The 27984-nt window shown below is 41.5% G+C and overlaps 1 protein-coding gene across 1 annotated transcript; it reads left to right on the forward strand.

Moving 5' to 3' along the window:
• The first annotated feature begins 4810 nt into the window (after positions 1-4810).
• Positions 4811-23590, forward strand: LOC105082847 (eukaryotic translation initiation factor 3 subunit C). The gene is made up of 21 exons (XM_010972531.3): positions 4811-4891; positions 5028-5167; positions 6306-6371; positions 6478-6667; positions 7103-7228; positions 7408-7462; positions 7566-7675; positions 8064-8191; positions 14532-14691; positions 14831-14934; positions 15366-15507; positions 15697-15822; positions 15938-16031; positions 16795-16985; positions 17237-17461; positions 20857-21220; positions 22568-22727; positions 22811-22876; positions 22966-23053; positions 23151-23313; positions 23412-23590. The coding sequence occupies exons 2-21, from the start codon at positions 5067-5069 to the stop codon at positions 23492-23494; spliced, it is 2742 nt and encodes a 913-aa protein (XP_010970833.1). The 5' UTR covers positions 4811-4891; positions 5028-5066; the 3' UTR covers positions 23495-23590.
• The last annotated feature ends 4394 nt before the right edge of the window (positions 23591-27984 follow it).

A 27984-nucleotide genomic window follows, 5' to 3' on the forward strand; every position in this document is an offset into this window, starting at 1 on the left:
GTTTCAGGATCCTTTATATATATTTTTTTTTTTTTTTAATTGAAGTATAGTCAGTTTACAATGTTGTGTTAATTTCTGGTGTACAGCACAATACTTCAATCATACAGGAACATACATATATTCGCTTTCATATTCTCTTTCACCATAAATTACTAGAAGATATTGAATATAGTTCCCTGTGCTTTACAATATAAACTTGTTGTTCATCCATGATTGGGGGAATTAAATACATCCTATGTGACCCCACTAGGAGAGGAACCTTAAGAGGCTGTGTCTGGCTTCTCCCAGACTTCACCCCCATGCACCTTCTTTTCCCCTTTGCTTATTTTGCTTCATTTCCTTCCACTGTAATAAGCCATAGTCACGAATATGATTATGTGCTGAGTTTTGTTAGTCTTTACAGCAAATAATTGAAACTGGGTGTGGTCCTAGGAACCACCCCCGCCTCAGCTCAGAACTTCATTCTTATGCATGTGAATATCCACTTGTCTCAACACTATTTGCTGAAAAGACTTTCCTTACTGATTTGTTTTGGTATCTTGCTGAAAATCAGTTGACTGTAAATGTTGGGGCTTATTTCTAGCCTCTCACTTTGATACCACTGATTTATGTTTATTCTTATGCCAGTACAACACTGTCTTGTTTACTAGTCTTTTTTGAAATTGGGAAGTGTAAATCTTCTAGCTTCATTCTTTTTTGAGGTTGTTTTATGAATTTTAAGACAAGCTTGTCAATTTCTTCAACTAAGCCAGTTGTGAGTTTGATAAGGATTGCACTAAATCTGTAGATCAATTTGAGAAGTATTGCCATCTTAACAATATTATCTCTTCTTATCCATGAACATGGGAGATCTTCCTACTTATTTAGATCTTCTTTACTTTTTTTCAAAAATGCTTTGTAGTTTTCAGGGGGAGGGTGGATGCCTAGCAGACATGAGGTCCTGGGTTCAATTCCCAGTACCTCCATTTAAAAATAAATAAATGAACAAATAAATAAACCTAATTACCTCCCACTCTTTAAAAAAAATGTATAAGGAGAAAGGATATAGCTCAAGTGGTAGAGTGCATGCTTAGCATACACAAGGTCCTGGGTTCAATCCTCAGCACCCCCTCTAAAAATAAAACAAATCAGTAAACCTAATAACCCCCCCCACTTTTTTAAATAAATTTAAAAATGCGTATATAAAACAAAAATGCTTTGTAGTTTTTAGAGTACACATTTTACACCACTTTTGTTAAATTTATTTGTAAGTATTTCATTCTTTTTGGTGCTTTTGTATATAGAATTATTTTTCTAATTCCATTTTGGATTGTTCATTACAAGTGTATAGAAATGGAATTGAGTTATGTCTGTTGATCTTTTATCCTCCAACCTTGCTGGACTTGTTAGCTCAGATACCTTTTTTTGTAGATTCCTTAGGATTTTCTATATACAAGATTATGTCCTCTGCAAACGTTTCTAATCCAGATTCCTTTTACTTCACTTTATGGCCTAATTGTCCTGGCTAGAACCTCCAGTACAATATTGACTAGAAATGGCAACAATAGACATTGTCATGTTGTTCCTGATCTTAGGGAAAAAGGTATCTGTCTTTCATCATTAAGTATGATATTACCTGTGGATTTTTGGTGGATGCCCTTTAACATATTGAGGAAATTCCCTTCTATTCCCAGTTTGTTAAGTGTTCTGATTGTGAAGGGGTTTTGGATGTTGTCAAAACATTGGTTTTTTTTTACATCTATTGGGATGATGATATGGTTTTTATCCTTTATTCTATTGATATGGTATATTATGTTAATTCATTTTCATATGTTAAACTGACTTTGCACTCATGATAAATCCTACTTGGTTATGGTTTATGTATTAGATTTTCTAGTATTTTGTTGAGGATTTTTATGTCTATATTCATAAGGGAAATTGTCCTGTAATTTTCTTTTCTTGCGTCATTTTTGTCTGATTTTGGTATCAGGGCAATGTGAACCTCATAGAATGAGTTGGGAAGTGTTTTCTCTTCTATAAAAAAAGAAAAGTTTTTGAAAAACTAGTGTTAGTTCTTTAAATATTGGTAGAATTAACTAGTGAAGCCATCTGGATCTGGGCTTTTCTCTGTGGTAGTTTTTGCTTCATGTGGTTTTTAAGTACTTGAAATGTGGCTAGTATGACTGAGAAACTGAACTTTCAATTTTATTTAATATAAATTAGTTAAGTTAAATATAATAAGCCACAGATGGCTGTTGTTTCCTCTATTAGACAGAACAGATCTTGAGCAGCGGTACTCAAGGCAGTGGTACTGCCCCCTGTGGTCATTTTGGAAGTTTGTGGAGTTTTGAATCTCACTGTAGATGGGGCAGAGCCCGTTAGCAGGTGAAGGCCAAGCAAGCCTGCTACGCACAGCGTGGTCCTGCGTGAAGAGTAATTTTTACATCTGAGTGGCTTTTCAATGTCCCTTATATATTCATTTGTATCATTTACATTTTGCAATCATGTACATGTATATTTTAAAATAAAGAGAGATGATCACATGAAAGAGCCTGGAACATGGTAGCTGCTTTAAAGATATTTGTAGGTGTAACTTGTTCATCAAGACCTCCATTTATCTAGGATATCCTAAGTGTATTTAAATTTTTTCTTAAAAAAAAAAAAGAGCCATAGCAAAATATGGTATGTGGTATCATATTAAGTTTTCATAATGCTTGGTGGATGGGGAGTACATAGATGTTCATTAGAATAGTCTTTATTCTTGACACTATGTTTGAAATATTTCATGAGAAAAAATAAAATGTAAGGGGGAGAGGGTATAGCTCAGTGGTAGAGTGCATGCTTAGTATGCACGAGGTCCTGGATTCAATCCCCAGTACCTGCATTAAAATAAATAAGTAAGTAAATAAACCTAATTACCTCCCCCAACAAACAATAAATAATTAAATAAATATTTTTAAAAATAAAATAAAATTTTAGAGACCTGCTAGGTAGTGACAGGAGGGGGATACAAGAAGGGAGTTTGGGTGGGTAGTTCTGGTCATGTTTTGTTTCTTGATGTAGGCATAAAGGTGTGCTCGCTTTGCGGAAACTCATCAAGCTGTGCACTTATGATCTGTCATTTATCTGAATCTATGTTACAGTTCAATAAGAAGTTTACTAAAAAAGCCCCCTCTCTGTTAAATCGAAATTTTTCATAATGACTTAGTAAGGGATTAGTAAAAAATAGAGAGTTCGGATATGATTTTTCCTTTGCAAATGATCAGGGGCTTGGGAGTAACGAGAAACCACTCTAAAATCAGTAGCTTTACTGTAGTCTGAATTTGCATTTCTTCATCTTCAGTGACAATGATCTTCAAATCACTCAACCTCCTTTACCCTTTACTTAAGTTCCCTTGCCAATTTCAATGCCTTCCATTTCTGTTTTGGGAGGTGAAGAGGTTGATGCAAGCATCAAGTGGATTTGTGGGGAGAGAAGGAGAGAGAGAGGAAAGGGGAGAGAAAGAGAGACAGAGAGAAAAAGGGGGGCAGGGTGGAAGGAGAACAGGCTAGGATGTTTGGAAAGGCCCTGTCACATTCAACCCCTATATGCCAGCTGCTGAATGTGCCCTGAGCTTTCCTGTCTGTAAGATTTTGTTCATAATGTTTCCTCTACCTAAAGAGGCCTCCTTCTTTCCCCTGAGTCTGCTAAGTACCACTTTTCTTTCAGGGGAGCATTGTACCTCCAGTGTTAACTAGTACCAGACACACAGCAAATGCTGAATGAATGAAACCACCTTTAAAAATGTAAAACAGTCCTTGCTAAAACTCCTGTTGATTGCTTCTCCAACCCACCTGAATTTAAATCTATAGGCCAACAAGGACCTACATGATCTAGCATTATCCACTTCCATACTGTTAATACATTGCTCACTTCTCTGATAGCACACTGGCCTTCTCTTTATTCCTAGAACCTGGCCAAGCTCATTTCCACCTCAGGGCCTTTGCACTTGCTGCGCCCCCTTCCCTTGAAGAGTTTGAAATGCTCTTTCCCTAGATAAACTTCTGCATGGTTCCCTCCTTCCTGTCATTTGGATCTCAGCTCAATTGTCACCTCTTCAGAGAGGCCCTGATCTCCTATCCAAAATTGTCTTCCCATCTAACCAGACTCATTGATATCTTTATGGTGTTTTTTAGTTACTATCTGGAATTATCTTTATTTGCTGACTTGTTAATTATGCTACTTCACTAGAATGTGAGTTCCTTGTGAAATCAGGGACCTTTTCTATTTTGTTCACTTCTGTGTTCAGTGCCTAAAACATTGCTGGTTCATAATAAATTATCAGTCAATAAGCATTCGTATAATAATGAATACAAGCTAATATTTATTATATTCTTATTTTGTACGAGGCACTGTCCTAAATACGAAGTCACTTAATTCTCATAACACCCTATGAAGTAGGTCCTATTATGGTTCTTACTTGGGGAGACTGAATCACAATGAGGTTAGGAAATCTGCCTAGGTTCACACACTAGTAAGTGGTGGAGCTGGGATTTGAATACAAAGTCCGATTCGAAGTTTGCTCTAAGCCTAGCTCCAAAACCTTGCAGCTCATCAGCGTCATGTGGGTGCTTTAAAAACGTAAACTCGTGGACCTGAGATTCTGATTCCACAGGTGAGGGATGAGGTTGCCTGTCCGTACGCAATAAAACACGACAGCAAAGCACTGTCAGATCCTGCAACCTCGAAGCCACGTCCTTCCTGCCAAGGTTACTTCAGGCCTGCCCCGCCCCCTGCGTGACGCGAGGGCCTCTGGGAGTTGTAGTCGTCCAGTGTAGTTCGTCAGCGCCTCCCGGAAGTGACGCAAGGATCCCGCCTTCTTTCCGCGTTTCCGCTCTTTCGGCTGCGCAGTGTGAGTCGCGAGCTCAGCTGGTAAGTACTTCTTGAGCCTCGTGTTTCGAGAAGGGGGACCCCCGGTTGGGGTACGTGCGGTGACGGCGAGACCTGGGGTCAGGGGTGGCGGCCCTGGCCCCTTCTCGCGGCCCGTGACTCTCTGGCTCTCCCGTAGGTCCGGCCGCGCCCGCCGCAGCCTCTGAGCGCTGTCGCCATGTCGCGGTTTTTTACCACCGGTTCGGACAGTGAGTCCGAGTCGTCCCTGTCTGGGGAGGAGCTCGTCACCAAACCCGTCGGGGGTAACTACGGCAAACAGTGAGTGAAGGCCTGTGCCATGGGGACCACTCGTGGGTGCAGGTTTCGGCAGGCTGCGGAAGGCCGTGTGTATGGGAGGGTAATAGAGGTGAGGTAGCGAGAGCGGATTTTAGGCATGATGAGAGTTTGAGGGACTGAAGCAGTGTTGGTGGGACAACCAGAACGCTTAGGGTCCTGTGATTTGTAGGAATCTACCCACTAGGCGAAGGATAGAGTCACAGAGAAGAGGTTTCCCACTGGCTGGGTCTGTTGCATCAGCTTCCTAACTGACCCCCGTGTCCACAGCCTCTGAAACACCCCACTTTCCACAACCCTTCTTGGCTTTGGATTCCAAAAATCATAGTTGTTCATACCACCAAGAAATCCTCAATGGCCTCTCCCTGTTTACAAAGAGAAACCCCAAATACTCGCTTGATATCTGGGAGCTCCTTGATGTGGCTCTGAACCCCAGCCACCTGGCACTGCAGACAGGTTCTTAAACCTCTATTAGTATCTTAAAGATGAAAAAAAAAAAAGATGTATACACAGATGTATATCCACATGAATATGATTTCATATCTCTACCACAAGTGGAAAACCAACATCATTTGCTATAGAATAAATAATTTGAAAAATTAAAAAGAGAGAAAAAGATTGTTACCAGCCGAATGCTGTCTGGTCTCTAATTATTAAGGAAAAATACTAAAAATGGAGATGTTAAAGCCACTGAGGCTCTTTCCTTGCCCTTGTCCTCTCACACTCTAGGAAACATTGCTTTCTAGGACCTAGTTCAGGTACCATCTTTTCCATTCATTCTAGCTTAAGTACCCTTTTCCGCAACTTCTTTTAGTAATTCTTAGTGACATGTATCTTCACATAGTTAATTTTCTGACACAGTAAATAAGCCCTTTTATTTGTTTCTATTGGAGAGGATGGAGATGGCCATTTTTGTATGTGTTACAACATTTGACAAAAGGCCTTAAAGGAGGCTTAGAAGATTGAGTTCTTTGTGAAGAGGAAGAATAAAACAGGATGTGTGTGGTCAGAATAGGCCTGAGTTACTCAGTTCTACCTGTCGCATCTGAGAAGAGAAATGGAGATCATCTGGAAAGACTGGAACTAGGAAGGGAGGCTAATGGCTTCTGTTCCTTCCAAACAGGCCATTGTTGCTGAGTGAGGATGAAGAAGATACCAAGAGAGTTGTCCGAAGTGCCAAGGATAAGAGGTGAGGCCATGGGGAGGCTGGGTGATGAGGAGTCTCTGGAGCAGTGGTGGGTTTTCTGGTTGGTGATGGTGGACATGTCCAACGTGGTATTGGGCTCTCAAACTAGGTTTGAGGAGCTGACCAACCTTATCCGGACCATTCGTAATGCCATGAAGATTCGGGATGTCACCAAGTGCCTAGAAGAGTTTGAGCTCCTGGGAAAAGCATATGGGAAGGCTAAGAGCATTGTGGACAAGGAAGGTGTCCCCCGGTTCTATATCCGAATCCTGGCTGACCTGGAGGACTATCTTAATGAGGTGTGATTCCTATGGGGGTGGGAGGGTGCAGAAGGGGATTGTGGACCTGAGGACTTCTCCTAACCCACACCTGGAGATCATGTCTCTTCTGAGTCGTTTGTTTGCCAGATATTCAGTATTTCCCAGAACATGAGAAGTAGGGAGTGAAGCAAGGAGGGGGGCTTATTTTATGCTAAGAATTTTAACTGTACCTTTTTTGGTATTACCTCTTGTTACTCATATTACCTCTTATAAATTTTTTTATTATCTCTTGCCTCAAAAGTGGTTTTGTACTTTTCCCAATGGCACATAAATAATGGATCTTTTAACAGTAAGTTAACAGGTGTAGTTAGAAAGTAGTCAGATGGTGTACAGATAGCAAGACTCTGAAGTTGTAGGGAATGCTACGTAGTCTCAGATCTCTGTTCCCCCTTTTTTTCCTATTCTTTTCTTCAGCTATGGGAAGATAAGGAAGGGAAGAAGAAGATGAACAAGAACAATGCCAAGGCCCTGAGCACCCTGCGCCAGAAGATCCGAAAATACAACCGAGATTTTGAGTCACATATTACGAATTACAAGCAGGTAGGGTGCTAGGAGGAGAGTTTTTGAAGTGTGGGAACAATGACCCCATGACTGAGACAAAAAAACATTTGCAGATGGGAGGTGTGACTGGAGAAAGAATCATGACAAAACTGTGGGTTGAGGTGGGGGGATGGTGTGGTTGGCAGGCATCCTTTATTCTCTCATTTCCCCTTGTCAAGAACCCTGAGCAGTCTGCAGATGAAGATGCTGAGAAGAATGAGGAGGATTCAGAAGGTGAGAGAGGAAACCCTGATTGCAAATGGTTAGGGGCTTCCTTAACCTGGTTTCTTGGTTGCCATTCACTTTTTTTTTTTTTAACTCTTCTCTTTCTCACCAGGCTCTTCAGATGAGGATGAGGATGATGAGGGAGTCAGTGCTGCAGCTTTCCTAAAGAAGAAATCAGAAGCTCCTTCTGGGGAGAGTCGCAAGTTCCTCAAAAAGATGGAAGTAAGACCTAGAATTATACTGAGGGGTGGTTTGCCTGCTGTGGACCATTCTTGGGCCTGTGGGAAGAAGAAAAGCCTCACAGAGCCCTAGGGTTGGGAAGGGTGAGGTTTAGCAGAGTCTGGTTTGGGAGCACGTTTCCTCTTGGGTTAGAGCACTAAACGACCTGGAATCCGGAGAACTAGATTCTCTCTCCCTTGGGGAGCTGTGTGTCCCTGGAGCAAGTCACCACTTCTCTCTGGTCTTGGTGGTCTAGTCTAGCTCTTAATATCCTGATTTTTGATTCACTCTTCTGCTCCTGAGAATCGCTGGAACATGTGTTAGCAGGGAGAGCAGAGAGACCAGTCAGTCTTTCCATCTTCTTTCGTCTGATGCTCTTTTTTCCTCTAAGGATGAAGACGAGGACTCAGAAGACTCAGAAGATGATGAAGATTGGGACACAGGTTCCACATCTTCTGATTCAGACTCAGAGGAGGAGGAAGGGAAACAGACTGTGCTGGCCTCAAGATTCCTTAAAAAGTAAGAAAAGTAATAATGGTACCTCAGGCTGCAGTGGGAAGGGTAGGAAGCCTTTAGTCATCTTGGAAGTTGTTGCTGCTTCTATGGAGTCCTTTTATTTATTATTTGTTTGGTTTTTTCAACTTCAGCTTTTACAACTTTTTCATTAAAAATTTTTTTGTTGGAGTGTAGTTTGCTGTACAGTATTATGTAAGTTATAGGTGCGCAGTACAGTGATTCACAATTTTAAAGGTTGTGCTTTATTTATAGTTATTATAAAATGTTGACTATATTTCCTGTGTTGTACAGTATATTCTTGTAGCTTACTTTTTACCTAATGGTTTGTGCCTCTTACTTCCCTACCCCTATACTGCCCCCTCAGGGAATCTTTTAGGTAATAGAGGCCAACAGAGGGACTGCAGAGTCAAGTATGTTGGCTAAGATCATGAAGCTGATGTTTCCTGAGGCTGGGATTTGAAGGCTCCAGTATCCAAATATTTAACCACGACATTACTCTCTGCATGTGGACTGAGAGTTTTATCACTCTTTGATGCTGATCAACTGTGTGATAGTGGAAAAACTGCTTAACCCTTCCAGTCTTCAGCTTTCTCATTTGTAAAATGGGGTGGTACTCGACTGTGCCTTCAAGGATACTTGTACAGGGAGGTAATGTAGGGAAGTGGCTTGCCCAGTCACTGGTATGTGGTGAGTCTTCCGTGACAGTTGCTTCTCTTGTCACTCTTTCTGAGAACTTACTAGTATATAACAGTAGACTGCAGCAAGCCTTCCTGAACTCTGCTAGTACCGTCATGGAATGAGGAAGGATTCTGATTTGGATTCTAGTCCCAGCCCTTAGTCCTTTAGTAGCTGTCAATTTAGGGTGAGTTACTTAACCTTCTTAAACCCCGGTTTCCTCCTTTGAAGTCAAGGTGATACCACCCCTGTGTCCTCCACAGGAGTCAAATAACAAGCTCAGTGATAACTGGCAGAACTATTGATGCTCTAAGGGTTGCTTTCTTGCTTTCAAAAGTTGGAGTTATGCTGCTTCAGGAGTTAAGTTCCCTAACACTAGAGGGGTCCAGGTATAGGTGTTTTATTGAGAAGCGTTTTTCATTGTGTGCTTCACAGAGCACTGGTCAAGAGCAGGAAGTGGTGTGTATCTGATACGTTTTCACCCACAACACTTCTGACACCATATGTGTGAGTTTTTTCCCTCATATCAGCCAGTTACCCAACTCTCTGGACACCACCTGGCCGTTCAGCACTCAATGCAGTTCTGACAGTAACTAGCCAAAGTTAGCACAGACCCCACAAGCCTGCCGCTACCTTAGATGCCAGCCATAAGTTCCAAGTTTGGCTCCTGTACTTCTGACCAACCAGCTGTAAGTTCAGGGAGTTCCACAACTGCCTCCTTAGGTTCATTAGTTTGCTAGACCAACCCGCAAAACTCAGGAAAGCTCTTTACTTACCAGTTTATTGTAAAGGTTACAACTCAGCAACCTCCAAATGGAAGCAGTGCACGGGGCAGGGTATGAGAGAAGGAGCACAGAGCTTCCGTGTCCCCTTTGAGTGCACCATCCTCCCAGCACCTCAGTGTGGTCACCAACCGGGAAGCCTCTCAGACGTCATCATTTTAGAGATTTTTATGGAGGCTTCATTATGTAGCTATGATTGATTACATTACTGGTCCATAGGCTCCATCTCCAGTCCCTCTCCCCCTCCCTAGTGGTCAGAGGGTGGGGCTGTAAGTTCCAACCCTCTAATCATGCCTTGTTCTTTTTAACAGCCAGCCCCCATCCTGAAAGCTTTTTAGAGACCTACCACCAGTGACCTCACTAGAACCAAAGATGCTGCTATTGCTCAGAAAATTCTAAGGGATTTAGGAGCTCTTTGTCAGAAACTGAGGACAAAGACCAAATGCGTATTTCTTACTATACCGCAGTATCTTGCCCCTTCTTGGGGGATTTACAGCCATATCCATACATTAATATTGAGTCTGAAAAGTTCCACCAAAATAGATCTGCTGAAGTTTTTTTTATTAATCATCTCTTAAATTAGCTTGACTCTGAAACTCATTTTTTAAGCCTACTGACATCCTGTAGAACTATCAACCTTATTATTGGTTCATATCTTTTATATCTCCTTTATGTTTTTGTCTTTCAATAATTGTGTTTTGAAGTCTCCATTATTTGGACCAGTGTGTGCAGTGTTTTTTTCTTGTCATTTTATTTTGAACCTTTCTGTGTTTTATGGTTAGGATAGTCTCATAAACACAGCTGGGTTTTTCTGTTTGTTTGTTTTTGCTTTTAATCTCATGATCATCTCTGCTTTCTTTACTTTTTTTTCAATTGGCTACACATTACATAAAACTTACCATTTTAGTCATTTTTAAGTGTACAATTTCGTGGTTTTTAGTACGTTTACATGGTTGTGCAGCTATCACCACATCTTCAGAACTTCATCTCTGCTTTTTAATCTATGCTGGATAGTTCATTTACATTTATTGTGATTATTAATGTATTTGATCTTGTTCTTACTGTCTTACTATGCTTTCTATTTATCCTTTTTTATTTAAAGTTTTTTTATTTTAAAATTCTTGATAGCTTTATTGAGGTATAATTGATGTGTAATAACTGTACATATTTAAAGTTAGAAATTTGGTAAGTTGTGACATGTTTACAGCCATGAAACCATCACTATAATTAGAATAAATAAAATCCATCACTCCTCAAAATTTATTCATGCGCCTTAGTAAACGTTTCTTCCTGCCCCACCTCCCCTTGCCCTTTCTCTGGGCAGCCATTGATTTGTTTTCTATCACTAGATAAGTTGGCATTTTTTAGAATTTTATATAAATGGATTCAATACAGTATATAACTTGATTGGGAGGGATCTGGCTTTCTTTCACTTGGAATAATTATTTTGAGAAGAATCCTATCTTCTTTATTATTTCTCACTTTAGGGATTACCCTTGATATATTTTTTTTAACCTGTGAAATTTTACTTTGTATACGTAACAACCACCCCCCAGCCCCCACGCCCTCCCTCACTCCCCTACAAAAAAAAAAAATCTTAAGTTAGATTTAGTTAAAAATCTCAAGTGTCAGAGGTTGGATTAGCCATGGGATCCTCAAAGGGCTTTTTGATGTTGAAGGTTTGCGGCTTTGTAGTGTCAAAGAATAATTTTACTTGTTTTACTTGTATAACAAGGTAAACCAGTTTTTAGAATTGATTTCCAACCAAGACAATTAGAAACAAGGAGAGAGGGAAAAACCACAGACAGTGGTGGGAACGATGAATTTTGTTTGCGCATTTGTGTGTGTGTGTAAGCTCATTAGCTATCTAAGATAACAAGGGTTATTTTCAGTTAATGGATTTTCTAGAAACTTGACAAGCTGTCTCTATGATGTCTGCCAGTGTCTTTTTTCAGTATCTCCATATTAAGCCAGTTCATTCCCTTTCCCTCTTCAGAATTTCTCATCTGTCATCTTTTGGTCTAAACAAGCACATAAAGGAATGGGTTTAATCTTAAGAGCTTCAGTCTCTTTGATGTGGGATAATAAGGTTGTCTAGCAACATTAAAGCACCTGGGTATTAAATAGTGGGTTTGAGCAGAAAATATGAGGACAGTCACAGATAAAAGAAACACCTAAGAGCCTGTATTCGATTTAATTTTCTAATCAGGCTAAGCCTATCTGGGAGAATGTCTTTTAAGATAATCAGTTTAGTCAACTTTTAGTTAAGTGGCTTTTTTCTTAATTAATTAGTTTTTTCCAAAGTATGTGTCCAGGTACAATAGGATGTTATTTATTGTACATCTTTATTTATTAGCCTCAACTGACCAGTATTTGAAATCAGTTTTATTTAGGGATAATTCTTAGCTGAGGAATTTGTTAGTTTGGGGCTAAAATGTTTTAATTATTTGTTACTTGGACCTTGTTAGAGGTAAATTACAGATCACATATCCATGTTCCTGAATTTGTAGTGGAGTAGAAATTCTTAAGCACAAACGTGAAATCTAGTGTATTGGACCCCTTCTGATAAGTTACCACTTTAGACTCTTAATTGAATGTGAGTATTGGTTTGCAACTTTGGGAGCTCCCTGGGTGAAATCTGAAACTGGCCGCATACACGGAGGACAAGGAGAGACCAAAGAAAGAGGCAAACCACTCCAGGTTGGTAGGTGACAAGTATAGTAAGCAAGGGAGCTTGACATAGAGGCTTGTGTTTGGTGCCTCAAGATGAGTACATCTCCGTATCCACCCGCCGGGGTCTTAACAGTTTCTGTAGAGTCTGTATATAATAGGATTCAGTCATGTACTCAACCCGGATAGTCTCTACAACACGTTGCTCTCCCAAGGCTGCATCCTTGAAGTTGCTCCTAAGGTGGGAATGATGAGCAGAATGTACATTCCAAGTTGGGAGGAGGGAGTAAGGAGCCTCCAGTAGCCTGGATCTGGCTCTTGGATCAACCAGTGGTCACATCCTCCCCATGATCTCCTCCAACAGTGAGCAACCAAGATTTTTATTTTAAAACTTGGATAATGTTTAACTGATTCAGAAGAAGTTAAAAGAGGAGGAATACACATAATGGAATGTTTGTTGTCTTAATTATGAATCCTAATCTGAAGGTTTTTGGAGAACATTGTCTACATGTGATATGATGGACCTGTGGAATCTCACGGAGATGCTGTCTGCTTCTAAGAGTTACCAGCTTCTGGAGGCTCTTTTTTTTTAAATTGACGTATAGTCAGTTTACAATGTTGTGTTGGAGGCCTTTTTTAAAGTGAACTTCAAGATAGATCTCTGGTGGGACTGGATGTCCAAGTTGTTAGAATTCGAAGGAAGGACTAGGATGTCTGGGGGCTTTAGATCAGTAGTTGTGGTTAAGAGGGCATAGAATGGTCCTTTTCAGTGTGGTTTTAGGGCTAACTTCTCTTGCTGTCTCTTAATGTCTTCATTTCTTAGCTGTGTGTTTAAGTAGAGGTCATGCTCTTCTAGAAAAGTAGTTTGCATCTGTTGGACGTATAGCTGAGAGCATAAACATTAGTTTTCTGATTATCTCTAACAAGCTGTAAATATACCAAGGTATACTTAGTCATAGGAAAGAGGTCAAGCCAAGTTTTAGGTCTTTCAGGCCAAGTTTTAGAAATTCATATAGAGTGAGAGCTCATCGTGTTTTTGAGGTGTGAATTACAATATCCTGAGGAATATCCTGAGGGCTAGGAGTAAAACTTTAGGCTGACAGAAGATAAAGTTTTTTTGACATTTAGACAGCATTGATTTTTAAGTAGCATTAGGTCTTATGATCTTCTCAGAGCTTTGGGGATGATGTAGACCAAGAAGTTTCCATTGAAGATACTTTGCATATCTGTAAAGGATTTGACCTATTAAGTGAGTTTTTATCATTTGAGAGTATTACATTGGTATAGAGGGAAAAACCATTAAGCTTTTATCAAGAGTTATGGCATAAATATTTTGACAAGGGAAAATTTTAATCCAACTGGCAAATTTATAAACTATTACTAAAACATTCAGACCTTTTAAGCAGCTAAAATGAAATTTGTTTGTAAATGTTTAAACGGTGGTTTATGATAATTATAGGTAATTTGAATATCTGTTGAGTCTTTCTGGAAAGACGTTTTCATTAATAGCTTTATAAAGTTTGAAATAATTTGTCCCTGTTATTTGGTTTATGTTTCATTATGTAAGTAATAAAGTCTGGAGATGGTTTCAGACATCAAGTGGCTTAAATCCACTTTGAGATAGCCAGTGATCTTTTTCTCTTTTGTGGGGACATTTTGTTGTATTGAACACTTTTTTTTAAAATTCAGAATTTGTATTAGTCGCTTGTCATAATAGAGCGAAGAAAGGCAGGGAAAAGTAGCCAGTCTGGGAAGAGCAAAATTTTTTTGCAATTTTTTTTTTAGCACTGATTTTAAACTGATTAGTCGGTTGCTGATAAAAAGATTAGTCTGGACAGAGCAGCTGGTATTGAAGAAGAACTGTGTTGCTTATGGATTCTGTGGAAAAACTTTAGTTTTAGGCATGGAACAGAATGGCATGCTGTTTCTGTCTCTGCAGTGGCCTGGATAGCACCTCTATCTTATTAGACCAAGCCATACTCTTCCATTCATAAGAGTTTCTTGGTGTAATACGGTAACAGACCTTGGTGAGTAGTCTGGCAGATTCAGATGCTCAGTAGTCCTTGCTTTGGTTATGGTTACAGTTAACCCTAGGTCATTCTTGTACAGCATAACTTGGACCCAGAACTAGGTGGAGGAAAAGAGAAAGTTTTTGGAAGAAGCCTCAGAGGTAGAGAGGGGGCTGATCTTTCACATTCCCTCGTGTCTCCTGGCAGGGCCCCCACCACCGAGGAGGACAAGAAGGCAGCTGAGAAGAAACGGGAGGACAAAGCCAAGAAGAAGCACGATAGGAAATCTAAGCGCCTGGATGAGGAGGAGGAGGACAATGAAGGCGGGGAGTGGGAACGAGTCCGGGGTGGAGTGCCCCTGGTTAAGGTGAGGACTTTAGAATTAAAGTGAATTAGGAAACTGTTTGGGAGAGCATCCAGGTGCCTTCCTGGTCAGATTTGGGAGAAAAATTAAGGCAAGAATGGGTTCCTATTGGCCTGCATGTGATAAGGTATGTGTTCCCTAGGAGAAACCAAAAATGTTTGCCAAGGGAACTGAGATCACCCATGCTGTTGTCATCAAGAAACTGAATGAGATCCTACAGGCACGAGGCAAGAAGGGAACTGATCGGTAAGATTCATGGGCCTGGGCTGTGGGATTACAGGGTGACAGCTCTTTCTAAGACACAGGGTGAAGGTTAGGGGGAAATAATGCTGGTTTGGGAAGATCTGTGTCGCTGCAGTAGGGGGAATGGTATAGTTGGAAAATACCAGTCCATTTTCTGTTTATATTCCCTTTGACCTTAAATCAGTCACCCAACCGTTTGGTGCTGTTTTCCCATTTGTAAAATGGGAATAAAGCTCATCATCTTTAGTTATTCAGGGATTGAAGAGGATGATAGATTGTTAGCATTATTGCTGTTTCTGTTTGAAATCTATAATAGAGAAGCAAGCATACAGATAGTGAGGATATTGGGAATAAGTCTGGCTTCCTTGTCTGAAGAGAGTGTGCTGTATAGACATGTTTGTGTCTAATGCCTCACCTGATCTGTACCCCTCCAGTGCAGCCCAGATTGAGCTGCTACAGCTGCTTGTCCAGATTGCTTCTGAAAACAACCTGGGGGAGGGTGTCATCGTCAAGATCAAGTTCAATATCATCGCCTCTCTCTATGACTATAATCCCAACCTGGCCACATACATGAAGGTGAGGGTAATAACGAGCATCCCAGGGCGGAGCTGGTTGGTCGGAGGAAGGTGCCTAGTGTCTTAAAATTCAGGGGTTGTGGAAGCAGTCTTGGTGGTTGGAGGCCTGTGGATTCCTGGTGAAGGGCTGTTGGGAGGCATCTGCTTGTTCCACTTACACACCTCCAACTGCCATCCGATCTCTTGGCAGCCCGAGATGTGGCAGAAGTGCCTGGACTGCATCAATGAGCTGATGGACATACTGTTTGCAAACCCCAACATCTTTGTTGGAGAGAACATTCTGGAGGAGGGTGAGAACCTGCATAATGCTGACCAGGTAAAGAGGGGAATTGGCAGGCTCATTGGAGCTGAGAAGACTCATTGGAGACAGAAAGAGTGAAGTCTAGGAGTGAAATTTGGCTAATTTATTTACTCCTTTACCTTCTCTTCAGCCTCTGCGTGTCCGTGGCTGTATCCTAACTCTAGTGGAACGAATGGATGAAGAATTTACCAAAATAATGCAAAATACTGACCCTCACTCCCAAGGTGAGTCTAAGCAAGTATGGGCATCAGTGAGAGGAAAAATGCAGGGATTAAAATGAAGGAAAATACTAAATGAGGATATTTGGAAAGCCAGCCCATCCTTAACCCCAGCAGTCACACCTCAGGGCCTTTAAGATACTGGGCCCCACTTACATAGCTTCTGATTCAATAGGTCTGGGTGGGGCCCCAAATTTTGCATTTCTGACATGTTTCTAGGTGATGCTGCTGTCTGCTACTTTGAGAACTGTTGGGGTATGACCTCTGTCTACTTGGCTTGTTTAGCTTGGATCAGAGGCATTGGGATGGGAGAAATACAGGATATTTACACAGTAAAATATGAGTGTCCATGTGTGCCCATGGAGTCAGGGGTGTAATGATGAACAAAACAGCCTTCGTGCTCATGGAGCTTACATTTCGGTGCAGGAGAAATAAATGAATGAGGTGATTGTAGATAATGTAAAGTGTGAACTAGAAATTCAAATAGGGACCTGTGACAGAGGATGACTGGAGTAGTGGCTGCTTTAGATGATGGTTGATGAAAGCATCTGTAGGAGGAGTTAATTAGGGGAGGAATTAGCAGAAGAGAGTGCCTGACAGGGAATGGAAAGTGAGCTTGACATGTCCCAGGAAAGGATGGTGTTTTTAGAGCATGGTGAATACTCTTCTGATGGGTACAGAAAACACAAGAGGTAACTGGATTGATTAGGGAAAGGTGATTGGGGAGGCCTGGGTGCCTGGCTAAGATGAGGATGGGTGCTCTCCCCAGAGTATGTCGAGCACCTGAAGGACGAGGCTCAGGTGTGCGCCATCATTGAGCGTGTGCAGCGCTACCTGGAGGAGAAGGGCACCACTGAAGAGATCTGTCGCATCTACTTGAGGCGCATCCTCCACACCTATTACAAGTTTGATTACAAGGCCCATCAGCGGCAGCTTACCCCCCCTGAGGGCTCCTCGAAGGTGAGTGCTTGGCCACCATGTCGGAGGGAGAGGGATATGAAAGTCAGCTCTGGATGTCTGTCAGGACTTGATGGCAGATCTCTTGTTCTCTGGGGAGTGGCTGTTGGTGGAGTAGGGAGGAAAACCTGGTGGGACTAGGAGGCTGGATGGAGTCTAATCTTTGGTGGCGGAAGCCTGAGCCATTTAGAACCATTGTCTTTGCCATATCCCCTCCTTCAGCAATATCTCCCCCCTTCCCCCTGCTTCTCCAGTCTGAGCAAGACCAGGCCGAAAATGAGGGGGAGGACTCAGCTGTGCTGATGGAGAGACTGTGCAAGTACATCTATGCCAAGGACCGTACGGACCGAATCCGCACGTGTGCCATCCTCTGCCACATCTACCATCATGCTCTGCACTCGCGCTGGTACCAGGCCCGTGACCTCATGCTCATGAGCCACCTACAGGACAACATTCAGCACGCGGACCCGCCAGTACAGGTAGAATGGGAAGGAGGCACTCTGGCCCTGGTATCTAAGATCAGTGCAGGCCCCTGTCCTCTCTCTATTCAAGCAAAGTGGCTTAATCAGATCAGTCATCTGTCTGGCTAAAGCAGATATAAGGAGACACTTGGTCCTTCCCAGATGCCAGCATTCTTTGATCCTCCTGCATGTTAACATAGAGTTCCCTGGGCTAGGGCTTTGGGTTCAACTAACATTTGTTATACCTACTGTGTGTCTGGTTTGAAACACTAGGAAATGATCTTATTTAAAATGATGAAAAAACCCTTAAGAGGTGGTTAAACTGAGAAGAAAGACAGGAACCCAAATGCAGTGTGGTGTATTGGGACATAACACAATTTTGTGTATGGCAGTATTTTGAGGACATTTTCACATAGGAGTGTTTAAAGCTGTGTCTAACTTTAGATCCTGTGAATGTATGTTTAAACAATTATAAGGTATTTATGTGTAAAACGTGGTGAGGCTGTCTGGTGGTGTTTTTTGAATAGTACTCCTGTTCTCTTTTGTTCCATTGTATCAGTTTATCCCAAGTTTTCTTGAATGGTTTTCCTCTTGATTAGATACCGTGTAAGATACCAGTTTGGGGCTATCATAAATGAAGCTGTTGTGACCACTTATGTTTAAGTCTGTGTGGATGTATGTTTTCTCTTGAGTACATCTTAAGAGTGGAATTCCTGCATCATAGTGTAGGTGTACGGCTAGTTTTATAAGAAACATAGAAGTGGTTGTACCATTTTACACTCCTGCCAATAATGTGTGAATGTTGCTTGTCACTATTTAGTGTTGTTGGTCTTCCTAATTTTAGCCATATTGGTGGTTGTCTAATGGTATCTCATTGTGGCATTAGTTTGTATTTCTCTAGTAACTATAGAAAGTGACCACTTTTTAATGTTTATTGGCCCTTCATATATCTTCTTTCATGAAGTGTCAACTTTTGCCCCCCTTTTTAAAGGTTAGATTGTTCATCATTTTATTATTGAGTTGTAGGAATTCTTTGTATATCCTGGATACCAGTCCTTTGTCAGATAAACGTTTTCCAGATTTTTTCTCCAGGCTGTGGTTTGCCTGTTCATTTTCTTAACTATGTGTTTGATGTAGTCCAGTTTACCAGTTTTTTCTCTTATGGTTATTATTTTCTCGGTCCTGTCTAAAGAAACCTTTGCCTGCTTGAAATTCATAAAGATACTTTTTTTATTTTTATTTTTTGTAAGTTCTTAGGGTTTTGTCTTTCACATTTAGATTTATGATTTTTGCACATGGTGTGATGTCAGAGTTAAAGATGTTCTTTCCCCCTTGTATTGCTTTGGTACCTTTGGAAAACCACATGAAAAATCATGTGACCTTGTAACTGATTGTATTTCAGTCTTACATGTTATCTCTTCATTTAATTTCTTCAGTTTATCTCTATAATGTTTTATGGTTTTCACTGCAGAGGTATTACACATCTTTTAAAAAATTACTTCTGAAAATTATATGATTTTTGATGCTATTGTAAATGCAGTTTTTTAAAAATTTCATTTTCTAATTGTTAACTACCAGTATTTAAAAATACAATTGAATTTTGTATATTGGCCTTGAGTCCTGCTAAATTCACTTACAGTCCGGTCCTTCATGTCTGTGGATTCAACCAACCGCAGATTGAAAATATTTGGGATGGGGTCTTCCAGAAAGTTCCAAAAGGCAGAACTTGAATCTGCCTGGGCTGGTAACTATTTACATAGCATTTATGTTGTATACAGTATTATGGGTAATCAAGAGATGACTTTTAACTTTCAGCACATCCTTCCCTCGAGTTTTATGCAAATACTATGCCATTTTATGTAAGAGACTTGAGCATCTGCAGATTTGGGTATCCATGGGGGGGGGTCCCAGAACCAATCCCTCAAGATCACCTAAAATATTTGGTTTAATATTTTAAAGATTCCTTAAGATTTTTAACTGGAATAATCATGTCATCTGCATATAGAGACAGTTTTATTTACTATACCAATCTTTTTTCTCTTTTTTCCTTCTTTCTTGCTGTACTGTAATGACTCAAATCTATGGTACTTAGTGCTGAGTAGAAGTGGTGAGAGCAGACATCATGCCTTGTTCCCAGTCTTGGAAGTGAAGCAATGTACCTTTCACAATTAAGTATAATGTAAGCTGTAGTGTTTTCATAGATAACACTTTCTCAGCTTGTTGAAGTTCTCTTCTGATCTTAGTTGGCTGAGAATTTTTGTCCTAAATAGATGCTGAATTTTGTCAAAATTTTTTTCTGCATCTATTGAAATAACAGTTATTTCTCCTTTACTCTGCTCCTGTGGTGAATAACTGATTTTAGATTTTTATACCAGCCATCATCCCTGAGATATATACTACTTGGCCATGCTATATTATCTCTCTGATACATTGCTGGATTCTGCTTGCTAATATTTTTTAAGGCTCTTTGTGTCTAATTTCATGACTGATACTGATCTCTGTATTTTTGTTGTGAATAAAGACTTAGTTTCCCCACCCTCATCTGTAATACTTACAGTCTGCCCTGTCTTAATTATTGGCAAGTCCTTATTTACAGTTGCCTAAACCGGAAGCCTTCGAGTCATCTTTGATGCTCATTTTTCTCTCGTATACCACATCTGATTACCCACCCATTTGTGTTTAAAATCCATATCTGATCACTTATCACTTCTACTGCTACCCTCTGGTCTAAGCCACCATCATCTTTCTTGTCTGTCTCTCTTCTGCCCTTACATCTCTTCAGGCTGTTCCTAATACAGTGGCCAGAGTAACCCTATTAATAAAGTCAAATTATATCACTTACTTGCTTAAAACTTTCCTGTGGTTTCCCATCTTAAAATCCTTAACACAGCTTACAAGGCCCTGGGCTTGCCTAGCCTCCAGTTTCTGGTCACATCTTTTACCAGCTCAAGCCATGTCGCACTTCACAGTTACGTCTGGCACAGTTCTTCCACGGGGCGTTTGCATTTACTTTCTCTTTTTTCTAGAATATCCTCATTCCCCTACATACCTACATGACTTTCTTTCTTTTCGTATTAGGTCTTTATATTTAATCATCCTCTTCAAAATGAGGCCTTCCTTAGTTATACTATATAAAACTGTGAGTTCCCACCACTACCACTGCCACAAACTCCTTTCTTAACTCCCTCTTCTGCTCTACTTTTCTCCTTAGCATGAGTCACCACCTGCATTTTGTGGTGGTTTTGTCCTCCACACCCCTGTCCCTAGAATGTAAGTTCCATGGAAGCGGAGGGATTTGGTCTGTTTTGTTCTCTGTCCCAGTCCATAGCCTGGTGCTTAATGTCTATTTGTTGGATAAATAAAAGACTTGCCTTGTGGCTGTCACCTCTAAGTGCATTGCCCTTTGCTCCTAGATCCTGTACAACCGCACCATGGTGCAGCTGGGCATCTGTGCCTTCCGCCAGGGCCTGACCAAAGATGCTCACAACGCCCTGCTGGACATCCAATCAAGCGGCCGGGCCAAGGAGCTTCTGGGCCAGGGTCTGCTGCTGCGTAGCCTGCAGGAGCGCAACCAGGAGCAGGAGAAGGTGGAGCGGCGTCGGCAGGTGCCTTTCCACCTGCACATAAACCTGGAGCTGCTAGAGTGTGTTTACCTGGTGTCAGCCATGCTCCTAGAGATCCCCTACATGGCTGCCCACGAGAGCGATGCCCGCCGACGCATGATCAGCAAGCAGTTCCATCACCAGTTGCGGGTGGGCGAGCGACAGCCCTTGCTGGGTGAGTGTAGGGCTCTGTAATGACTTTGCTTGTTTGTTCCTTGGTTACTTTTACTCAAAGAATTAAGAAGCTAAAGGGAGCAACTTTCCCACAAGATGATTCCATTTGGTTTAATGGTGTCTCCATGTATAACCTAAAAGCATCCTTTTACTCATTAGTCTCCATAGGCTCTTTCTTTAGGACACACTGTCTCTAAGTTAGGCTCCTTGCTTCCTGTTATTCTCCCTTCAGTCTGTACTTGTCAGCACTATCTTTCTACCAAATGTGTGGTGTTATATACACCCAGCATCTTCATAAATTCTTCATTGCCTCCAAAATAAAGCCCAGGCCCCTTAGTCACCAACTTAAACTCTCCACTGCCTGATTCCAACAACATTTTTTATTTAATATAAACTTACATAGTACTTTTTTCTGCCTGGCACTGTTATAAGTGTTTTATAAATATTAATTCATTTGTTCTTTGTTAGTAATAATCCTGTGATGTAGATACTGTTATTACCCAGAAGTAAGTGATTTACCCAAGGGTTAACTCAGCTGATAGTGTGCCTCTCTAACCTTTTCCTCTTCCCTGTACATTATTTTTCAGCTAACCATCTAGGCCCTTAGCATTCAAGAATCTGATACTGGCTCCTTTGATCACTTTTGAAAGATCACTCAGTCCAGAGTTTGAGTGAGTTGTGATTTCACTGGGAAAGGAATTTGAATAGTGCCCTTCCTATGAGGCTGGTGCATGGGAGGACTTGGCGAGTGAGCCAAGCTTACTGTCCACAGCCACATCCACTTTACAGATTTTCCCTCTACTGGTTGTGTGTGTGGTCATTTTAAGTACACTTAGGGCAAGTTTTCCTGAGACTATGAAGTGACGCTTTATTTTTTTTTAATTAGAAATTTTCCAGTGAAAATCTGTATGTCTAGCATCTCTTCGGGCTTTCTGGTTCACCTTCCCTGCCTCTCTCTGTTACTGCCTGCAGTGGAGCCCAAAGTAGAGAACAGTTGAGATGTTTGGACATTTTTTTAAGTCAAGAAACCTTATAAGAATCTGATAAAAACTAGGGACCCTTTCCTAGGAAAATGTACATAAGAGTACACACAGCAATTTGTCAGTCTTTTTGAGGAACTCACCAATCCCCTGAGGCACATCATGGACTGATTTAGTCTAAATCTAAATAAATTTATTCTGATATTAAGTGACTTGAAAGGTACATGGCTGTTTACTGGAGAGCTTGGAGTGTTTCTCAGTCTGATTGTTTGCTCTCCTGGCCTGCGTTCTTCCTTAAACAGTGCTTGTGGGGGCCAGAACCCTCGTCCCAGGTTTCCCTCCACCCTACCTCATTCCCAACCTTTCAGGTCCGCCTGAGTCCATGAGGGAACATGTGGTTGCTGCCTCCAAGGCCATGAAGATGGGTGACTGGAAGACCTGCCACAGTTTTATCATCAACGAGAAGATGAATGGCAAAGTGTGGGACCTTTTCCCAGAGGCCGACAAAGTCCGAACCATGCTGGTTAGGTGAGCAGAGTGTGAGACCCTGGTGGGTGGGGAAGACAGACTGGTTGGTCTCCTTCCCTGAAGATCCCCCTTTCTCCCAACAGGAAGATCCAGGAAGAGTCACTGCGGACCTATCTCTTCACCTACAGCAGTGTCTATGACTCCATCAGGTAGGATGGGCCCTGAGGAGGCACAGAAGCCCCAGCTTGGTGGACAAGGGTCCTAATTGCTCCCTGCTCTCAATCTTTTTTCTCCCTAGCATGGAGACCCTGTCTGACATGTTTGAACTGGACCTGCCCACTGTGCACTCCATCATCAGCAAGATGATCATTAACGAGGAGTTGATGGTAAGGGCCCAGGTGGCACATGGGCAGGTGGATTCCTGGAGAGTTTGGAGTACAGGGGTCTGATCTGTGTCACGTGTGTTCTTCTCCCTCCCCTCAGGCTTCCCTAGACCAGCCAACACAGACAGTGGTGATGCACCGCACTGAGCCCACTGCCCAGCAGAACCTGGCTCTGCAGCTGGCTGAGAAACTGGGCAGCCTGGTAGAAAATAATGAGCGAGTGTTTGACCACAAGCAGGGCACCTACGGTGGCTACTTCCGAGGTGAGTGGTTCCATCCCCTCTGTTCTCCCAGAGTCCTAGTCCCCTTACTGTCTCTGCCCTGGTATCCTCCTCCACCTCTTCCCATTTCTCTCCTGCAGACCAGAAGGATGGCTACCGCAAAAACGAGGGCTACATGCGCCGCGGTGGCTACCGCCAACAGCAGTCTCAGACGGCCTACTGATTGCTTCACTTCTGTCCCCAGTGCCCTAGACCATTCAACCTTTAGGTCCTAAGCCAGACCCCAGACATTAAAGGTATATTTAGAGTTGTTACAGTTCCTGCAGTGTTAGACACATTTATTTGTTAATTATATTTCTAAGCTTTCTACTATATGACAGACACAAGGCTCAAGATGCAGAGATGACTTGTACGTTTTCTTGACTTCCAAGAGCTTGCTGCTCTTTGACATTTGACCAGAATTGTGATAACATGATGAGTTGTAACAGGTGTGGGTTTTTTTGTTTTTGTTTTTGTTTTAAAGCGGTGGATATACTGAACGGGATGTGACTATGCGTCATAAATGGCAGGGAAAGCATAATGGAGGCAGTAGTGATGGATGTTGCAAGTGAATGGGTGGTGGTTCACCAAGCAGGGAAAAGGGAGAGTTAGTCTAGACCTATGTGAAATATAGTCCTTGGACAAGTGTGGATCCACAGTTAACCTGTTCATGACAAAACAGGCACTATAATTAAGAGTAAGCACTGAAAAGCTTTGCCATTGCTGTGATATCTAAGCATGTGATCATTTTTCTAATTTGTGTGTATTGTGTTTTCAAAAGTATTGATCCACAGTAGACTGGAATTTTTTTTAATGATCCTTTACCACATTTGAAAAGTATTGATGTAGGCAAAGGAAAAGGAGCAAGTGCAAAGGATGAGAGGAGAAAAGACAAGTTGGCTTGATATAAAGTATGGAGTATGTGCAGAAGCTAAACTAGAGACTTAATCTGGGGCCATCCCACGAAGACTAAGTGCTTTGGACTTCTGGAAACAAAATACACGAATGGATCGAGTTTTAAGAAGGGTAACAGCAGCATTGTAGAGTATGGAATTGGAGGCAGAGACCTAACCAGAAAGTAAAAAACATCCAAAGCCAGGGTGGTTAGGATCAGAAGTGAGGGAGTGATAGAGGAGGGATGTATATAACAAGCTGTGGAGTTTCTGTGATGAGTTGAATCTGGGAGTGTAGGAGTGACAAATTCTCCTGTCTGGGCATAAATACACGGTAGGGCTGTTCTCGAGACGGTTGGAATAGTCTTTGTGTTCAGGAATACAAGAACAGCAGGTGTGTGCTGTGGCTTGATAATGAGGCTGGTTTTGTAAGTGTTGAGTTGAGCTGCTTTGGGACATAAGCAAGGCAGTTGGAGATGAAGGGTTTGGGATGCATATTAATTACAGGATAGGCTAAGCTGCTATAACAAAGGGACTGCAAAACAATGATTCAAGCAAAATAGTGTACTTCTTGTGTGACAGTCCGGAAGTAGGTGAGTGGTCCTGGCTTGGGGTTAAGCAATTGGACTGCAAGATCATCTGGGGACTCAGGGTCCCACTGTCTTACTGCTCCGCCATTCCCTGGGTGGTGGTTCTCATCTATAAGGTTTAAAGCCGGCTTACCAGTCTCACATCCTTTTTCAAGCCCATAGAAAGGGGAAGAGGACGTAGAGGGCCTGGAAATGACACTGATCCCATGGGCTAGATCAAATTCTTACCATCCTGTGGGGAAGGTTAAAAGCCTCTCTGTCTGGATAGTTGTGTGTTCATTTAAATTTAGGGAGTTGTACTTCTAAAAGACAAGGAGAGTGGACCTTGGGAACAGTTATAGTGTGTCACAGAAGGGAGAGAACAAAAGATTTGGATTAAGTGGCTTATAAATGGTTGTCAAAAGTATGGTTGATGGGTAACATTTATCAGAGCCATCATTACTGGGTGCTTTACATGCCTTACTTCATTTCATCCTTCTAGAAGAATACTATTATCATTTCTATTTTTATAGTTGGGAAACTGACATTAAGTGATTTGCTTAAGATCACGTAACTAGGAAGTGAGGTGGATAGATGCACAGCAGGGCAGCCTGACTATGATCCTAGCTCTTAACCATTGTATTTAGTGCTAATTATATTTCTGGAATGGGCAGCATAGGGGAGGAGAGGGCCAATGGTAGAACACACAACATGTGAGTGGTAGGAGAAAGGGAAGCGAGAGAGGAGTGGCCACAGAGGTAGTAGAACCAGGGAGGAGAGGTGATGGAAAAGCTGAAGAGTTCATGCATCTCTAGACTGGCTGCCTTGTATTGAATTTGGCCTGTTTAGCATTCTTTGGCAGAAGGCAGAGCCATTGTGTTGCCCAGTTCCAAGGGATACGTTTCCTTTTTCTAGTCTAGAGGCAGTAACCATCACTGTTGTCAAAGCTGTTTCTGTCCAGGGCTAGCTAGTAAATATTTTAAACTCTGTAGGCTATGTGTGATCTGTCACATATACCTTTTTTCTTTTGAACAACTCTTTAAACATGTAAAATCCATTCTTGGCTCACTGTTGGTACAAAAACAATCCATGGACCAGATTTGTCCCAATCCCTGCCCTAGATACAAAGTGATTGGTGCCTCCTGGAACTGTACCACATGGTATTATTGACAGAGGCCTAGAATATGTTCAGGATGGTTTTGCTTCAGAACCTTGCCTTATGGAGGGAGGCAGAATATGACCTCTACCAATGCACACCCTTCAGTTTTGCTGAAAAGCTCAAATTCACAAGTTTTTCTCGAAAAGGTTTCAAGAGTTCACAAAATCTCTCAAGGTGAGTTAATCGTACAAATCTAGCTGAAACAGTACTCTTAGGAAAATAAGATCAGATTCAAGAGTTTTCGGGACTCCCAGCAGGTGTTTGAGCAAATGCAGAGTATAAACAATTTTTGTTAAAAGAAACTTCAATCAAAATATCTCAAAAATATGTTCAAGAAAATCTGGATGAAGTAAGTTTGAGCCAGTTTTTGTGAAAATTAAGCTCAGATTCACAAATCCTCAAAGTTAACTTTCCTATCATGAGTTTGAGCACATGTAGCTGAGTCAGTCATTTTTGTGAAAGCAAGCTCAGATTCACACTGTTCTCAAGTGTAACCTCCCGGCATCAGTTTGAGCAAACTTAAATGGAAAACAGCACTATTGGCTCTTGGGAAATTGTGTGAAAGCACAGATTCATGAATTCTCAAAAGCTGTCTCCTAACTTCTGGAGCTGGTTAATATTTAAGCCCACTACACTATCTCCCACTGATAACAACCAAAAATTGGAAAAAATACAAAAATTTACCTGAGGACTCTGAAAAATAAAAGCAGTTAGGTTAGGGAGAAGGAGTCAAAACTTACACAGTCCCTACAGAGCTGAGTTTCCTGGTGTTTTTCCTTTTCTGTGGCTTTCACCTCTAAGGTCTGGCTGCAAAAACCCCAAAAGAACCCAGCTTAGCTTTGGCCAGAGGGTCAGGAAAACGGACCCTGTGAGCCGGAGACCATAATGGGAAATACCGTTTTTTTTTCCTTCTTGACCTTCTCCCAAGAGCAGGCAAAAGTTGCATAGCGTAGCAGTTTAGCTCTGACAGCTGGAACTTGTCTTCTGGGCAGAGCAGTGAGGAAAAGGAGACACTGGTCTGAGGAAGGGAAATCACCATTCTGTTTCTCCCTGCTTTGGTGCCAGGGCGGCTCCACCATAGAGCTGGAGCTGTATGGGTGGCACAGGCAGCGAAGCTTTCTGACAGGTTAAATTGCCTGCTGAAACAAAAATGTTCTTGGAATTTAGACAGAACCTAGAGTCTCACAACAAAAATTCAAAATGTCCAGGATACCATCCAGAATTACGATGTGACCAATTCTCAAGGGGAAAGTCCATTGACAGATACCAGCTCATATAAAAAACTACAACAGTACTGCATGAAATGAATTATAAACACACTTTAAGTGAATGGAAAGATAGAAGTTCTTAGCAGACTCTGCAAAAAATAAAAGCAAACTAAATCCAACAGCATACTAGAAAGATTATACACCATGACCAAAAGGACTTATGCAGAAATGCAAGGGTGGTTCAGTATAAGAAAGTCAATGTAATACACCATGTTAATAGGATAAAGAAAAACCCATATGATCAGCTGAGTTGATGGAGAAAAGGCATTTGACAAAATGCAATGCCCTTTCATGATAAAACATGGGAGAACTAAATAGAAGGAAGCTTCCTTAACATGACAAAGGGTGTTTATGAAAAACTGACAGCTGACACACTCGTGAAAGACAAAGCCCCCCCCCCCCAGTTCAGGAACAAGAAAAGGATGTTCACTTTCATCATTGCTGTTCAACATTATACTAGAAGTGTGGGCCAAACCAATTAGGAAAAAGAAAAGGCATCCAAGTTGGAAAGGAAAAAGTATTCACAGATGAGGTGATCTTATATAGAGAAAATTCCAAAGAATCCACAAGAAAGCTAGTTGAGCAAACAAATTCAGCAAAATTACAAGGTACACAACACAATAAATCAATTGTGTGTGCATCAAAGGACACTACCAACAGTGAAAAGACAACCCACAGAATGGGAGAAAATTGCAAATCAAGGACCTAATATGCAGAATACACAAAGACTTCCTAAAAACAACAAAAAAATTTTTAAATGAGCAAAGGACAAATGGCCAACAGGC

This window comes from Camelus bactrianus, chromosome 18, assembly GCF_048773025.1.
Source record: "Camelus bactrianus isolate YW-2024 breed Bactrian camel chromosome 18, ASM4877302v1, whole genome shotgun sequence".
NCBI classification, from domain to species: Eukaryota; Metazoa; Chordata; class Mammalia; order Artiodactyla; family Camelidae; genus Camelus; species Camelus bactrianus.

Coding starts and splice junctions, on each gene's coding strand:
- LOC105082847 (XM_010972531.3), top strand. CDS start 5,067: ATGTCGCGGTTTTTTACCACCGGTTCGGACAGTGAGTCCGAGTCGTCC. Junction 16,032..16,794: donor TACTGACCCTCACTCCCAAG/GTGAGTCTAAGC, acceptor TGCTCTCCCCAG/AGTATGTCGAGCACCTGAAG. Junction 23,054..23,150: donor TCATTAACGAGGAGTTGATG/GTAAGGGCCCAG, acceptor CCCTCCCCTCAG/GCTTCCCTAGACCAGCCAAC.